The sequence below is a fragment of the Chiloscyllium punctatum genome, chromosome 31 (genome assembly GCF_047496795.1).
Source record: "Chiloscyllium punctatum isolate Juve2018m chromosome 31, sChiPun1.3, whole genome shotgun sequence".
Taxonomy (NCBI): Eukaryota; Metazoa; Chordata; class Chondrichthyes; order Orectolobiformes; family Hemiscylliidae; genus Chiloscyllium; species Chiloscyllium punctatum.
This window is the reverse complement of record NC_092769.1, coordinates 71237320-71254827: the sequence shown is the minus strand read 5'-3', so window position 1 is coordinate 71254827 and position 17508 is coordinate 71237320. Positions and strand designations below refer to the sequence as shown.

Below are 17508 nucleotides of genomic sequence, written 5' to 3'. Positions count from 1 at the left end.
AACCACTCAGCCACCGTGCTATGAACATGATACTTTCCTAGGCACACAGACGAAGCATAGGTGAGAAAGAAATGGAGAGAATGAAAGAAAAGTTGAACCTTTTGCAAATCATTGTTTGTGATTTTCTGACTAATTTATTTTCAGAGCAATAAAAGGTGCTGGAAAAGACAAGGACTCCAAGAGGACTGATATTTCACTCCATGAAACACACCAATCACTGATGAAACAGACTGTGTAACCAGGTGCAGCTCACTCCCAACTATCAGTCCTCCGAGCTGATAAATGCAACAGACATGTTGTAATCTATGTCCTCTTTTTCACAACAAGCACTTAATAAAGCATTTTCAACCTTCAATATTTCTAAATTGTACTTTAAACACGAGATAACTGAAGCGATAAGATAAATCTAAAAGGATGAACAACAAGCAAAAGGCAGCCTCAGTCCAATTTCATACTTGTTTTTTAAGAAATATCATTGTGTCCCACACTATCACATTGTTACCCTCAGCTTAATTGTTAAAAATGCATTTTGAATTAAACAACGCTCAACTGGGATCAATCCTTTAGATTTGATTTGATTGATTATTGTCACATGTACAGTGAAAAATTCTGTTTTGCGTGCAGTACAGACAGACCATACCATACAAAGAGCATTTGGGTGGTAGAACAGAGCAAGGAGTACAATGTTACGGTGCGCAGAGTGAGAACAACATGAGTTTAAAATTTGAGAGGGCCTGTTCATGAGGCTGATAACAGCAGGGAAGAAGCTGTTCTTGACCATGTTGGTCCGTGTGTTTGAGCTTTTGTCCCTCCTGCCTGAGGGCAGAGGGTGGGGGAGATTCTAACCGGGGTGGGAGGGGTCTCTGATGATGTTGGCTGCCTTCCCGAGGCATTGGGAAGTGTAAACGGAGTCAGTGGGTGGAAGGTTGGCTTGCATGATGGACTGGGCTGCCTTTCCAATCCCAGACTGTGCAGAATCATCTTGGTGGGGATAATGCACTTGCTCTCAGTCCCTGTCCTGTAACTGTGAAGGCAGACAGCCATCAGATAAAATGTTGCCAAATAGAGGTAAACGTTTGTCAATGATCTTTGATTGTCCATTGTATGTCTCAATGCAATGTTATTAAACTGAATTGAAACAAATATCTTGAACGGATCCATAATTTGAACACTTATGCAGTCAATTTGAATTTGTCAGGGAAGAAAGTCAGGGTTTCAGGCAGAAGCATGTATATTTGTTTAAGTTATACACATGTAAATGAGGATTAATTGCATTCACTATCCAAGTGTGCAGTACGATAAGTTAATGCTATTCTCCTGCCTGTCCTCACACCCTTGCGTTTTATTGTTATTTAAATAACTGTTCCATACGCTCTTGAATGGATAATGGATTTCAAAGGAGATGGAGCGGCAAATTCTTTCATAGAGAGTGAAAGGAGTCTGCCGAGGGTGGTGGTGGAGGCAGATACAAAGAGGGATATTTAAAGGGCTTTTAGATAAGCACATGAATATGCAAGGGATGATGGGATATGGACCAAGGGCAGGCAGAAGGGATTAGTTTAGTTTGGTGTCATGTTTGGCACAACAGTGAGGGCCGAAGGGCCTGTTTACGCTCGATATTTTAGGTTCTATGTTCTATGTATGAATGCCTCCATTGAACCCACCTCCACCACATTTGCAGGCAGTGCAAATACCTGTGTCTTTTTGTTCTCACATCGCCTTTGCTTCCTTTGCAAGTTATAGAATCACAGAACACAGAAACAGGCCCTTCAGTCCAACTCGTCCACAATGACCGCACATCCCAATCTGACCTTGTCCATTTGCCAGCATGCCCCTCCAACCCCTTCCTATTCCTGTCCCCATCCAGATGCCTTTTAAATGTTGTCATTGTACCAGCCTCCACCACTTCCTCTGGCAGCTCACTGGATACACGCATCACCCCCTGTGTGAAAACGTGGCCCCTCAAGTCCTTTTTAAATCTTGCCCCTCTCACGTTAAACCTATGTCCTCTAGTTTTGGACTCCCCTACCCTTGGAAAAAAAACCTGTGCTCTTCACCCTATCCATGCCCCTCATGATTTTATAAACATCTAGAAGTTCACCCGTCAGCCTCCAATGCTCCAAGGAAAAAGGTCGCGGCCTATTCAGCCTCTCCCTACAGCTCAAACCCTCCAATCCTGGAAACACCCTTGTGAGTCTTTTCTGCAGCCTCTCAAGTTTAACAACAAGTTACTTTTGATCTGTGCCCTCTCATTTTTATTCCATTTTCAAGCAGGAAGTTTCACCTCACCCTCTCTATCCATCCCCATGATCTTGAAAAAACATTTCAGATATTCTCCTAGACTTTTCCCTCAGTCCCAAACACTCCAATCTATCCTCAGAACTGAAGTTGCTCATTTGAGTTACAAAGGAAGGCTGGATAGGCTAGGACATTTTTCACTGGAGCGTAGGAGGTTGAGGGGTGACCTTAAGGAGGTTGAGGGGTGACCTTAAGGAGGTTGAGGGGTGACCTTAAGGAGGTTGAGGGGTGACCTTAAGGAGGTTGAGGGGTGACCTTAAGGAGGTTTATAAACTAATGATAAGGTGAACGGCAGGTGTCTTTTCCCTAAGGTGAAGGATTTCAGGACTGGGGGCAGATTTCTAAGGTGAGAGGAGCAATATTTAAGAAAGGCACGAGGAACATATCTTTTATACAGAGGGTGGGTCGCATGTGGAATGAACTGCCAGTGGAAATGATTAGATTAGATTACAGTGTGGAAACAGGCCCTTCGGCCCAACAAGTCCACACCGACCCGCCGAAGCGCAACCCACCCACACCCCTACATTTACCCCTTACCGAACACTACAGGCAATTAGCATACCTGACCTGCACATTTTTGGACTGTGGGATGAAACCGGAGCACCCGGAGGAAACCCACGCAGACACGGGGAGAACGTGCAAACTCCACACAGTCAGTCGCCTGAGGCGGGAATTGAACCCGGGTCTCAGGCGCTGTGAGGCAGCAGTGCTAACCACTGTGCCACCGTGCCACCCACGAATGATGGGTGAGGGTACAGTTACAATGTTTAAAAAACATTTCAATAAGTGCATGAATAGGGAAGGCTTAGAGGGACATGGGCCGGAAGCAGGCAGGTGGGACTAGTTTAGATTATGATTATGGTCGGCTGGGACTGACTGGACTGGACAGTCTATTTCAGTGCTATATGACTCTATGGGGACATTTGTGTAAATTTCTCCTGCATTCTGTCCAACATTCTTCCTATAGGGTGGTGCCTACAAGTGCGCACACCATCCCAGCTGAGGTCTAACAAGTGCCTTGTATTCTCATGTACGCCATGCCCCTATCAACAAAGCCCAGATACTGTCTGCTTTATTCACTGCTCTCATTACCCGTCCTGCCACCTTCAATTATCTGTGCACATGTACACCCAGCTCCCTTTGCTCCTGCACCCACTTTCGATGTGTTCTGCTTGTTATGATTTGTCTGTCCATGTGCTTCCTGCCAAATGCATCACCTCACACTTCTCTGCGCTGATCTTCACCTGCCACCTGTCTCTCCACTCCGCCAACTTGTCTGTGCCCTTTCCAAGTTCTGCACTGTCTTCGTCACACTTTACAATGCTTCTGACATTTGCATCATCCACAGCGTTTGAAATTGCCCCCTGCATGCCAACATCTAGATCATTTACACATATATCCATTTACCAGTCGATTACTCAGCCAATTATGTACCCATGTTGCACTAACCCTTTTATTTCATGAGTGCAGGATTCCCCCGACCGAGGACAAAGACTCAGGGGGCAGACAGGATACAGGCAAAGAGGGGACTTTTATTCAAGCAAAAAACAATTAGTGCAGGGAGAGGGCCAAGGGATCTTCTCCGAATCTGGCTTCAACGTGAAAACGCAATCGTTTTCTTAATCTTCAGCTCGGATCAGAAGAGAAATCAATGACACTCTCTGATTGACAGTAAAATGCAGCATTTTTATACATCTTGTGTCTCAATGATCATACAGAACATGGTTTCCTACACCCTCCCCTTCCCTTCTGTGAGACTAATCCTGTAAAACACCTGATCAATGATGGACACTCCTATGGACAGCACTAAATTCTTAGGTTTTTTTTAAATGATGTTTAACAATTATTGCAATCTCTAGGGTTTGGGATCTTTGTATGTTGCATTCCAAAGTTACTGGCTGTCCTCTTTTTGGTAATGCCTCTCACTGTTTAGGTTAGATTAGATTACTTACAGTGTGGAAACAGGCCCTTCGGCCCAACAAGTCCACACCGACCCGCCGAAGTGCAACCCACCCAGACCCATTCCCCTACATTTACCCCTTCACCTAACACTAAAGGGAATTTAGCATGGCCAATTCACCTAACCTGCACATTTTTGGACTGTGAGTGGAAACCGGAGCACTATCTCTGCATTCCATTGTCCATTGCACTGGTTATCTCTTGTCAAATTCCATTACCCCTTAAAAAATAGTTGATTCGGTTATAAAAACCTCGTAATAATAATTATTATTATTATAATTTTTATAATCATTTTTATTGTTAACATTTTTAGCTAATCAGATAACATACTCCAGGCATCTCTTTGATGTTTTGCAATTCCATTGAAATCTATCTCTGCGATTATTTAAAGAATATTTAACTAGATCTTATAAATATTGCAAATAGTTCCAAAGTGACAGCTAATTTCTGCAAGATAACCTTAGCTGCTGTTGTTTTTTAATGGCTGAACACATCCCTAAAGAAACTAGAATTAATTACTTATTGCAAGATTTTTCGAAGTGTTTGAATCACAATTGCATTTTGTCACAAATCTTGCAATTTTTTTTAATCTTCTTCATTGCTAGGTTTGCATTCTTTGGAATCTTGCCAGTCAGATAATACTTTCTTTTGGCTTGGAATAATTCCTTTCTCAAAGGTCCACAGTTTACTTTGTGTGTATATATGCTGAAGTAAGGTTTTTCACTAAGTCTGACCATTTTTGTCAATGAAGCAGGCTTTTTAAATATAGGCATGATTTGGACTGGGGTGTACAAAGTTAAAAATCACACAACACCAGGTTATAGTCCAACAGGTTTAACTGGTAGCACTAGCTTTTGGAGCGCTGCTCCTTCATCAGGTGGTTGTGGAGTACACAATTGTAAGGCACAGAATTTATAGCAAAAGTTTACAGTGTGATGTATTTGAAAATATACATTGAAAAACAGACAGACAATTAAAATATTTTTCAATGTATAATTTCAGTTGTATCACACTGTAAATTTAAATGGTTTATTCTGTATGCTTAGCCTGTCACTCCTGGTTCTGCATTCCCCTGTTATTGGGAACATCCTTCCTACATCTACCCTGTGCAGTCCTGTTAGGATTTCACAAGTTTCTATGAGATCCCTCCTCACTCTTTTGAACACCAGGAAATTCAGCAGGACCTTAAAAATTCATACCAATTTTTTTTATAGATACCTGGATGCATCAGGGCTTGGTACAGCAACTGCTCTGCCCAGGGCCGAGAGAAACCACAGAGAGCTGTGGACACAGCCCGGTCCATTACACAAACCAACTTTCCATCCATTGACTCCACGTAAACATCCAGCTGCCCTCTGGAAAAGCAGCCAACCTCATCAAAGACCCTCGGTGAAGGATAGTTTGTCCCAGACCTAAGGTTGCTGGCCTTCCAGCACAAGGAGCGATCCACAACTGAGTGTTGGAGACTGGCACATGGATGAGGTGTTGAGGGACCTCACTGAAGCTTGATTCAGCAGCTACAAAGATTAGGTGGAGAACACCGCCGGTATGGCACTTTGTTGTGAGGGTTCGCTAAGGTGCTGCGAAATACAAGGGTAAATGTAAATCTGATCCCGAGTATACACTGAATGAGTCACTCTGGCATGGCATGCACTGTATTTAACTAATTGACCTATATTATTTTGAACTGCAGTACTTTAGGGGTTGGGAGATCATCTTTCAGCTGAAAAGGGACATTGGCTCGGCCACTTTTGGAATACTGCGTTCAATTCTGGTCTTCCTGGTACAGGAAAGATGTTGTGAAAGAGGGTGGAAAAGGTTCACAAGGATGTTGCCAGGGTTGGAGCGTTTGAGCTATAGGGAGCGGCTGAATAGGCTGGGGCTACTTTCTCTGGAGCATCAGAGGCTGAGGAGTGACCTTATAGAGGCTTATAAAATCATGAGGGGCATGGAAAGGGTGAATAGTCATGGTCTTTTCTTCAGGATGGGGGAGTCCAAAACTAGAGGACATAGGTTTAAGGTGAGAGGAGAATGATTTAAAAGGGGACCTATGGGGAAACTTTTTCACACAGAAAGAGTTGAGTGTATGGAATGAGCTGCCAGAAGAAGTGCTACAGGCGCTAACTACAATTACAACAATTAAAAGGTATCTGGGTGGATATATGAATAGGAAGGGTTTAGAGGGATATCGGCCAAATGCTGGCAAATGGAACTAGATTGATTTAGGATATCTGGTCCGCATGGACATGATGGTCCAAAACGTTTGTTTCCAAGCTGTACAATTCTATGATTCTGTGCCATAACTACACTATAGTGTGATGATACCATGGCTTTAAGAGGTGCATTTTGTGCTTTTTTTATGAAGAGAGATTGAGGTAGAGGTGCCGATCAGTCCCCTTCAAAGCTCATTAGGTAAACTGCTTGTGTGGCCTTGGGATTTCTTCCCTAAGGTTGGAACAATAGACGCAGCCTGAATGGGTGGGGTCAAGCTTCCACAGAACCAGGAATTTTAATTTTAGGTTTTCAGTAGCAGGTGTTGCTGGGTTTAGAAGCCACAATACATCTCTTCCTGCGACTCACTCACTCTCACTCTCTGAGTCATGTCTTCATGATTTTTCCTCTTGCACTGGAGAATTGCATGTGAGACAATCCATTTTACCGAACCTGCCTTTGCCAAGGGTGCATTTATGGGATGTTACTGTGTTGGAACAGTTAATCCATAGTAATTATTTTGTTAAACATTTCGAAAGAATTGAAGTTAAGCCTTTCTTTTATTTTAATGTTGTCTGTATTTTAACTTTAATTTAAATATAAAGTGTGTTTTGCTAAACATCAAGTAGTTTGACCAAATTGCATCTGGAACACAACACCTTATACTAACCTTTAAAATAAGATAAAGTTAGGATCTCGGCTACCTTCAGGATATATTTTGAGGGGGTTTGGTCTGGTTCCCTTGAACATTTCATGAATAAAATATATTTTGGAAAAGATAACCTGGAAATATTTGAATTCTCTTTTATCTTGAAAGAGACCTTCAAATAGATGGTCAAGGTGATAAATCATATTGAAAAGGTTAAATTAAATCCTGCTTCAAATGAAACATGGGCATAACACAAAGGGCAGGTTCAAACTAGGAAAAAGTAACTTAAAGAATAAATTATGTCGAATGTATTTCTAGGAAATCTGTGAGAGACAGCGTCTAGTAATCATTTAACAAGCGAGTTACAGTAGTAAGGAAAACATTGGGCTTTTCTGGATGGATGAATTAAACAGGTCAAAGAGTCTTTTATTTCCATAATTATCTTGTGATTTTTCTAAACGTGAATTTAAAGTACCTTTGACCACAACATCCTGAAAGGTCTGCATTATAAGTAAGCCAATAATATGCTCTGTTGCCCTGTCCAACCAAAGATACAAAGAAAATGAGCAACCTTTCCAGTCTTGAGAGTCATGAACAATATCTCTGTCAAACTAATAGTCTCTCCACCTGCAATCCTCAGCCATGGGCTTTGCTGATAGTCTGGAGACTCCAGGAAGTGTGAAAAAATGTTGAAATCATCCATATTCTTTTGTTAAGTCATCCCAGTTTTCTTGATGTGTTCCCACACGCCGCTACTAAACTTTGAGGCTCTCATCACTGTGCAAGCAAATGCCTCAGGAATGTTTCTGATCAGGGACAATAGGATGAGGTCCGATGTATTTAGCACGGAAACAGACCCTTCGGTCCAACCAGTCCATGCCGACCATAATCCCAAACTAAACTAGTCCCACCTGCCTGCTCCTGGCCCATATTCCTCCATACCTTTCCTATCCATGCAGTCATACAAATGTCTTTCATGGGCGGCACAGTGGCTCAGTGGTTAGCACTGCTGCCTCACAGCGCCAGGGACCTGGGTTTGATTCTCGCCTTGGGCGACTCTCTGTGTGGAGTTTGCACATTCTCCCCGTGTCTGCGTGGGTTTCCTCCGGGTACTCCGGTTTCCTCCCACAGTCCAAAGATTTGCAAGTCAGGTGAATTGGCCGTGCTAAACTGCCCGTAGTGTTAGGTACATTAGTAAGGGGTAAATATAGGGTCGGGGAATGGGTCTGGGTGGGATACTCTTCAGAGGGTCGGTTTGGACTTGTTGGGCCGAAGGGCCTGTTTCCATACTGTAAGGAATCTAATCTTTTAACATTGTAATTTTAACCACATCCAACACTTCCTCTAGAAGTTCATTCCAAACGTGAGCCACTCTCTGTGTAAAAATGTTGCCCCTCACACCTTTTTAAAATTTTTATCCTGTCACCTTAAAAATATGGCCCTTAGCCTTGAAATCCCCCATCCTAGTCATTTATCTATACTCCTCAGCTTTATAAACCTCTACATAATCACCCTTCAACCTCCTACGCTCCAGTGAAAAAAGTCCTAGCCTATCCAGCCTCTCCTTATAACTCAAACCCTCCAATCCCGGTAACATCCTGGTAAATCTCTTCTGAACCCTCTCCAGCTTAATAACATGCTTCCTATAACAGGGTGACCAGAACTGGACACAGTACTCCAGTAAAGGCCTCATCAATGTCCTGTACAACCCCAACATGACGAATCGACTCCTATACTCAAAGCTCTGAGTAATGAAGGCAAGCATGCTAAACGCCTTCTTAACCACCTTGTCTACGTGACACAAACTTCAAAGAATTATGTCGCTAAACCCCTAGGTGTCTCTGATCTATAACACTACCCAAGGCCCTACTTTTAATTGTACAAGTCCTGCCCTTGTTCGTTTTACCAAAATATAATACCTTACACTTACCTAAATTAAACTCAATCTGCCACATAGGCAAAAGTGAGGACTGCAGATGCTGGAAACCAGAGTCTATATTAGAGTGGTGCTGGAAAAGCACAGGAGGTCAGGCAGCATCCGAGGAGCAGGAAAATTGACATTCCTGGCAAAAGTCCTTCATCAGGAATGTGGCTCTATCTGCCACATTGCAGCCCATTAACCCAATTGATCAAAATCTCTTTGTGATCCTAGATAACCTTCTTCGCTATCCACTATACCACCAGTCTTGGTGTCATCCACAAACTACTACCATGCCTTCTGCAATTCTCATTGAAATCATGCATATCAGTGACAAACAAAAGTGGACCCAGCACCAATCCCCTGCGGAACACCACTGGTCATAGGCCTCCAGTCTGAAAAACAGCCTGTCACCATCAGTCTCTGTCTCCTGCCATTAAGCCAATTTTGTACCCAGTTGGCAAGCTCACTTTGAATCTTATTCCATCATATTCTTAATTCATCATTTCAGATTGTCCCACACTGTGCCCACAAAAACCCACATGTTAAGTGCAAAAAATCTCTTGCTGGAACCTGCTCCAGAGGGTAGCTTCAGTCCATAGCACTGTATGTTCCGTTAACAGTTATCAGTTTAAATGACTGCACTGTCCAATAGTTATCAGTTCAATTATTAAATACGTTATGTTTCACCAGGGTAGCAGGCTGGGAATCAAGTCCCATTGTTCCCTGAGCCATCACAAAAGTTAAAGACTTATGTGTGAGATCACTTTAATTCTGTCATGGGATGTGCGTGTCAGGGTCAAGGCTAGCATTTATTCCCCATCCCTAGTTGCCCCCTTGAGAAGGTGGTGATGAGCTGCCATCTTGAACCGCTGCAGTCCATGTGCTGCGGGGAAACCACTTAGGGAGGCAGTTTCAGGATTTTGACCCAGAGATACTGAAAGAATGGCAACATATTTCCAAATCAGGATGGGGAGGGGCTCAGTGGGGAACTTGCAGGGGGTGGTGTTCCCATGTATCTGCTTCCCTTGTCCTTCTCGATGAAAGTGGTCATGGATTTGAAAGGTGGTGTCTAACGATCTTGGTGAATTTATGAAATAGAATGAGATACCATGTCTGGTCCTACAATTGGAAATCCCTCCCTAAATATTCTCTCTTCCTTTAAGACTTGCGCTACATTCTCCAACGTTTACCACCTGTTGGAGGATTATTTTCATCATGTGCTCAAGGAACAGTTCAGCTGCAGTACTGAGGAGTGACCTTATAGAGGCTTATAAAATCATGAGGGGCATGGATAGGGTGAATAGTCAAGGTCTTTTCTCCAGGGTAGGGGAGTCCAAAACTAGAGGGCATAGGTTTAAGGTTAGGGGGAAAGATTTAAACAGGGACCTCAGGGGCAACTTTTTCATGCAGAGGGTGGTGTGTGTATGGAATGAGCTGCCAGAGGAAGTGGTGGAGGCTGGTACACTGACAACATTTAAGAGGCATCTCGATGGGTATATGAATAGGAAGAGTTTGGAGGGATATGGGCCAAATCCTGGCAAATCGGACTAGATCAGATTAGGATATTTGGTCAGCATGGTTGAGTTGGACCACAGTGTCTGTTTCCCTGCTGAACAGCTCTATGACTCTAGGTGCTGAGCCATCTTCTTGACCCACTGCAGTCGGCGGCTGTTTTCATTGGAGAAAAGAAGGTTTAGGGGTGACTTGATAGAGGTGTACAAGATGATTAGGGGTTTAGATAGGGTTGACCATGAGAACCTTTTTCCACGTATGGAGTCAGCTATTACGAGGGGGCATAGCTTTAAATTAAGGGGTGGTAGGTATAGGACAGATGTTAGGGGTAGATTCTTTACTCAGCGAGTTGTGAGTTCATGGAATGCCCTGCCAGTAGCAGTGGTGGACTCTCCCTCTTTATGGGCATTTAAATGGGCATTGGATAGGCATATGGAGGATAGTGGGCTAGTGTAGGTTAGGTGGGCTTGGATCGGTGCAACATCGAGGGCCAAAGGGCCTGTACTGCGCTGTATTTTTCTATGTTCTATGTTCTATGTCACAGGCACTGCAGACAGGCAACATTATAGGAAATTTGAACTTTCAATTAATGGACAAGGATGACAAGTGATGGTGTTTTAAGACTTGTACAATAACAAATGACTAAAATCAGTATTAACTGGACACTATTTTTGTAGGTTACTTATATTTTAAATTACACGAAGGAACTTTCCTCTTGTGTCACATGGTTTTCCATCCACAAAGTAACGATCGATTCCAGCTTTCTTTCCCAGTTCCCCTTTATCACTGAGCGATAACTTTATGATTGGCCGGTTCGAGGGCTTTTGTCTCAGTTTTCAGTTTTTCTCAAGCCATTGACGGCTATGAGGTTCCTTCCGATGACTCCAACTGTATCCTGGCCAATGCCAGACTGATCTTACCACTCGCTGTACCCAGCAGAATTCAACACCACCAGGCAATCCTGTGTAGACCATCAACCCTGGCAAGATGCCATCTTGAAAAGGCCAAGCACTGTCAATAAAGAGCTGCCCTGCCTGCAGAGAGGGAAATTTGCAAATGTGAGGTTCTGCACTTTGGGAGAGGGACTTTGAGAGCAGTCCTGTCAAGGGAAAGTATACAGTTAATGGCAGGACTCTTAACAGCATTGATGTACATAGGGATCCTGGGGTCCTAGTCCATATCTCCCTGAATGTGGCCACACAAGTAGATAGATTGGTAAAGAAGGGATATGTCAAGCTTGACTTTATTGTTCGGGATATTGAGTACAAGTCATGTCACAGCTACATCAGACTTTGGTTAAGTCGCACTTTAGCCTATTGCATTCAATTCTGGTCGCCAAACTACAAAAAGAATGTGGAGGCTTTGGAGAGGGTGCAGAAAAGATTTCCCGACATGGAAATACATCGGCCATTCCTTTACCGTCACTGGGTCAAAATCGTGGAATTCCCTCCTTCACGGCATGGACTGCAACGGCTCAAGAAGACAGCTCACCCCCACCTTCTCAAGGAGCAACGAGGGATGGGCAATAAATGCTGGGCCCAGCCAGCAATGCCCACATCCCACAAATGAGTAATTTTTTTTTAAAAATGCAATGAATTAAACAGGATCATGACACAAAGGATCAATCTATAGTAAAAAGGTAACTTGAGAACAGAATTCTGTAAAATGGATTACCAGTTAGACTGGGAGAGGTGAAAATCTAATGATCATCTAACAAATAATTACAGAGGTAGCAGGAAAACAGGATTAATAAGTTAGGTTGGGACTAAACGTCTTCCCTATCAATACATCATGATCTATCTAAATGCTGGTCACAAGCTAACATTTGCCCAATAACTCGGTCAAACATTTGCATTTTGGAGTGTAAAGGTGTATCTACTGTAATCCTTTTCAGTATTACTTACTCTAGGCACAACCAAAGATACCCAGCGGGCTCAGTCACAAACAGTTTCGGTCAAATTTAACAAGCTCTCCACCTGCAATCATCAGCCGTGGCTTTTGCTGACATTCTGGAGATTGTAGGAAGTGTGGGAAAATTCCGAATCATCCACATTCTTTTGCTGGTCTACCCAATTACCTTGATGTACGCCCACATGCTACTGCAAATCTTTGTGGCTGCTGTACCCGATCATCACTGCAGGTTCCCCTCAGAAATCAATGACTTGTGGCACATTAATGTCACAGACAAGCTACGGACAGAGGAGCTTCTTCATGTCTTCATCCCTCTGGACCGGAATCAGTAGCCGGATCAGTGCCGCGTGTATTCCCCACCTCAGTGGCACCTTCTGGATCTCAACAAGACGCACGGGAACAGGACCGAGTACGAGACCCGGCTCTGAACTGATGGGTGGATGTTTGACAACTCTACATTTAAATCAACTATAGTTAGTGAGGTACATTCTATTCGCTGATGGTTTCGGGTAGGCACGGTGGCTCAGTACTTAGCACTGCTGCCTCAGCACCGGGGGCCCCACGTTTGATTCCATCCTTGGGTGCCTGTCTGTGTGGAGTTTGCACGTTCTCCCTGTGTCTGTGTGGGGTTTCCTCCGGGTGCTCCGGTTTCCTCCCACAGTGGACTGGCAATGGGAAATTGCCCACAGTGTCCAAGGATGTGAAGGCTAGGTGGGTTAGCTGGGGGAAATACAGGGTTACAGGGATAGAGTAGGAGGTTGGGTTTAGGTGGGATGTTCTTGGGAGGGTCGGTTTGGACTGAATTGCCTGCTTCCGCACTGATGATGACACTGTGTATGACATGTAACTAAAGGGAGGTTGATAAATGGACATACCTATTGATGATGCTGTCACTGCAAGAGCTAATTTGTAAGGCAGAGACGCCGAGCTGGCTACTGATGATCGTTTGAGTAAACAGCTTGGGAGGCCTTTCTTTTGAACAGCCTTAACGGGTGTGGCCATCTCTCACAGACCCGGATTTCTGAGTAGCATCAGAAGATACTGGGGTCTCAACAGATTTGGAAGCTTCAGTCAATGTCTCCTGGCTGCCGCTCTCTCTGAATTTTCTCTTGATGCTTTTTCCTCCTGGATTGAAGAACCGCATGTGAGAATCTGTGCCTGAAGTTTCCGTTTTTGTTCAGGGATGTTAGAAATGTTCAGGGATGTTACTATATAGAAAGTAAGAAAAGGTTAGGGTCTAGGCTACCTTCTTGAAATAATTTGAGGGGGTCTGGCCTGGTTCAGAACAATGTGCATTGGGATAACCTCAAATCCATGTGGAATTTTCCATTTAAATATTCAGCTGTCACTTAATTTATTGCCATCATATCTTTCTGGCCTTATCTTGTGGATTCTCTGGTTTTCTTTAAATCCCCCTCAATTCACATCACATTGTCATCCATCCATCAGATAATTCTTCCTTTATGTTCTTACCTTCAATATCCATCAGTTATTGCCAGCATAAGTTTGTACCTGGTGATTTCCAATGTCTAAACTTAGCTAGTTTACTCTCTCTAACCATTTTAAGTCAGCCTTTTTCGATTCTTGAAGCTCTTTTGATCAAATCCACTGATTTGTATTTCGGTCCCTCAAATCAATTCCGAACACCACACCCTCCACCCACGCATGCATATTTCACAAGCTGTTTAACCAAATTTCTTCAGACTCCAGAGACCATAAGAACAGGCCATTCAGCCCCTCAAGCCTGATTCAATGGTTCATCCGACATTCCTCACTTTCCTGCCCGTTCCCTGTCATCCTCGGTTTCCCTCCTGATCAGCGTTAAATACACACAAGGACTTTGCCCCCCCACCCCCCCCCCTACAGCTCTCTGGGTTCCAAACTCTCAATTCCCATCTCAGTCTTAAATTGACACCCCATCATTCTGAGACTGTGTCCTCTCTGGTCCCGAGGGGGAAACATCCTCTCAGCGTTTCCCTGTCAAGCCCCTTAATAGTCCTATATGTTTCAATAGCATCACCTCTGATTCTTCTAAACTCCAGTAAGTAGAGTCCCAAACTGTTTAACCTTTATATATAAGGCAATCCCTCCAGACTGGGAACCATCCTAGTGAAACTTCTCTGAACTGCCTCCCATGAAATGAGATCTTTCCTTAAATAAGGGGAACCTAAACAGCTCCCAGTACTCCAGACAGTGGTCTCATCAACACCATGTACCATTGCTGTAAGACTTCCTGACTCTTATACTCCAACATTCCACTAGCCCTTCTTGATTACCTGCTGCCCCTGTGTGCTAGTTTACTGTGTTTTGTGCACAGGTAACCCCAAGTCCTTCTGTGTGACAGCTTTCCGCAGTTTTTCTCCATTTGAATAATACTGCCCTCTTGTTCTCCCTTCCAAAATGAACAACTTTGCCTTTACGGCAGCATTGCCCTTAGAATGGATTTAGGTGTACACTATACCACCATCAGGACTACAGCATTCATATTACCATCAGCGCCCCCCTGCCAGTACACCTGATGATGTGTCAGCCATACAGCTTAAGATGGCACCACCACCACCAATGGCAAGGTGGCACTCTGCTGGATCTGAGCGGTCTCCTGCAGGGACAGGCAGTTGCCTTCAACAAGGCATGCTGGGACCATAATGGTAGCACTGCATAGGAGCAATAGGTCACCCATTGACAACCCTGGGAGAGACACAAAGCGAATTTAGTGAAGAGCCAAGTTTGTATTGTCATAGTCAGAGATTCTTAGAGCACGGACACAGGCCCACTGGCCCAACTCATCCATGCAGACCATGACTTAGTAGCCATCATGGAGAGATGGTTACAGGATGGTCACGACTGGAAGTTAAATATCCAGGGGTACCAGACTATTCGGAAGGACAGACAGGAAGGTAAGGGAGGTGGTGTAGCTCTGATAATCAAAGACAACATCGGGTCAGTGCTGAGAGATGGCATAGGTTCTATGGAGAATGAGGTTGAATCCACTTGGGTGGAAATTAGAAATTCTAAGGGGAAATGTCACTGATAGGTATAGTCTATCGGTCACAAAATAATCATATCACATTGGGACGGAAACAACCAATGCCTGTAAAAATGGTATGGTAAGTATCATGGGGGGATTTTAATCTACATGTAGATTGGATGAACCAGCTCAGTTAGGGTAGCCTTGAGGAGGAGTTTGTTGAGTGTACCTGTGATAGCTTTCTTGATGAGTATATAATGGAACCGAAAAAGGAGCAAGCTATCCTAGGTCTGGTCCTTTGTAGTGAGACAGGAATAATTAATGACCTCATCGTTAGGGATCCTCTTGGAAGGAGTGATCACAGTATGGCTGAATTTAGACTACAGGTAGAGAGTGTGAAGTAAAACCCAATACCAGGGTCCTGTGCTTCCTGTGCATCAGCCAATCCTCGATCCATGCTAATACTTTACCTGCAACACCATGATTCTTTATCTTATGCAGCAGCCTCTTGCCCGGCACCTTGTTGAAGGCTTTTTTGAAATCTAGTTACACCACATCTACTGAGTCCCCATTGTCCACCTTGCTCATAATGTCTTCATAAAATTACAAAAGATTAGTTAAGCGTGACCTGCCCTTCATGAACCCATGCTGCATCTGTCTACAATAGGATGAGGGAGGAGTTGGCTAAAGTAGACTGGAAACAAAGACTTTATGGTGGGACAGTTGACGAGCAGTGGAGGATTTTCAAAGCAATTTTTCAAAGTGCTCATCAAAAGTTTATTCCAGTGAAAAGGAAGGAGAGGGGAAAGATATAAAAGGGACTTAAGGGGCAACTTTTTCACGCAAAGGGTGGTGCGTGTGTGGAATGAGCTGCCAGAGAAAGTGGTGGAGGCTGGTACAGTGACAACATTTAAGAGGCATTTGGATGGGTATATGAATAGGAAGGGTTTGGAGGGATATGGGCCGGGTGCTGGCAGATGGGACTAGATTGGGTTGGGATATCTGGTCAGCATGGACAGTTTGGACTGAAGGGTCTGTTTCCGTGCTGTACATCTCTATGACTCTATGACTGTAAGAAAAGGGGTAATCTGCCAGGGGTGTCTAGGGAAATAAGGGAGGCTATCAAATTGAAAGAGAAGACACACAGTGTGGCCAAGATCAGCGGGAAACTAGAAGACTGGGAAAGCTTTAAAGGTCAACAGAAAGCCACAAAAAGAGCTATAAAGAAAAGCAAGATAGAACATGAGAAAAAACTGGCACAGAATATAAAGACAGATAGCAAAACTTTCTATAAATATATAAAATGACAAAGAGTGGCTAAAGTCCCTTAGAGAATGAGAAGGGGCATTTAGTTATGGGGTATGAGGAAATGGCTGAGGCATTGAACAGGTATTTTGTATTGGTCTTCACAGTGGAGGCACTAATAACCTGCCAGTAATTGACAAAGAGACAAAGGTAGGTGAGGACCTGGAAACAATCATTATCACAGAAGAGGGAGTGTTGGGCAAGCTTGTGGAGCTAAGGATAGACAAGTCTCCTGGCCCTGATGGAATGCACCCCAGCACACTAAAAGAGATGGCTAGAGAAATAGCAATTGCACTTGTGGCAATTTTCCAAAATTCGCTGGACTTTGGGACAGTTCCTGCAGATTGGAAAACAGCAAATGTGATGCCACTGTTTAAAAAGGGCAGTAGACAAAACATGGGGAATTATAGACTGGTTAGCTTAACTTCTGTAGTGGGGAAGATGCTTGAGTCTACTATCAAGGAAGAAATAGCAAGGCATCGAGATAGAAATTGTCACGTTGGACAGATGCAGCATGGACTCATGAAGGGCAGATCATGCTTAACTAATCTTTTGTAATTTTATGAAGACATTACAAGCATGGTTGACGTGGGGACTCAGTAGATGTGGTGTACCTGGATTTCCAAAAGGCCTTGGACAAGGTGCCGGACAAGAGGCTGTTGCATAAGATAAAGATGCATGGTGTTACAGGTAAAGTGTTAGCGTGGACAGATGACTGGTTGACGCACAGGAAGCAATCAGTAACTAGTGGTGTACCTCAGGGATCAGTGTTGG

General features: G+C 43.8%; 1 protein-coding gene and 1 pseudogene across 1 annotated transcript in view; both read left to right on the top strand.

Moving 5' to 3' along the window:
* Positions 1–1143, top strand: part of LOC140457040 (solute carrier family 22 member 6-like) — a 49910-nt gene extending 48767 nt beyond the window's left edge. The window contains exon 10 of the mRNA XM_072550964.1: positions 145–1143. Within this exon, the coding sequence (XP_072407065.1) occupies positions 145–238 (94 nt within the window). The 3' untranslated portion in view covers positions 239–1143. The remainder of the gene's footprint in view (positions 1–144) is intronic.
* Positions 1144–3040: 1897 nt separating this feature from the next.
* LOC140457183 (solute carrier family 22 member 6-A-like) overlaps positions 3041–17508 on the top strand; it is a 56925-nt pseudogene continuing 42457 nt past the window's right edge.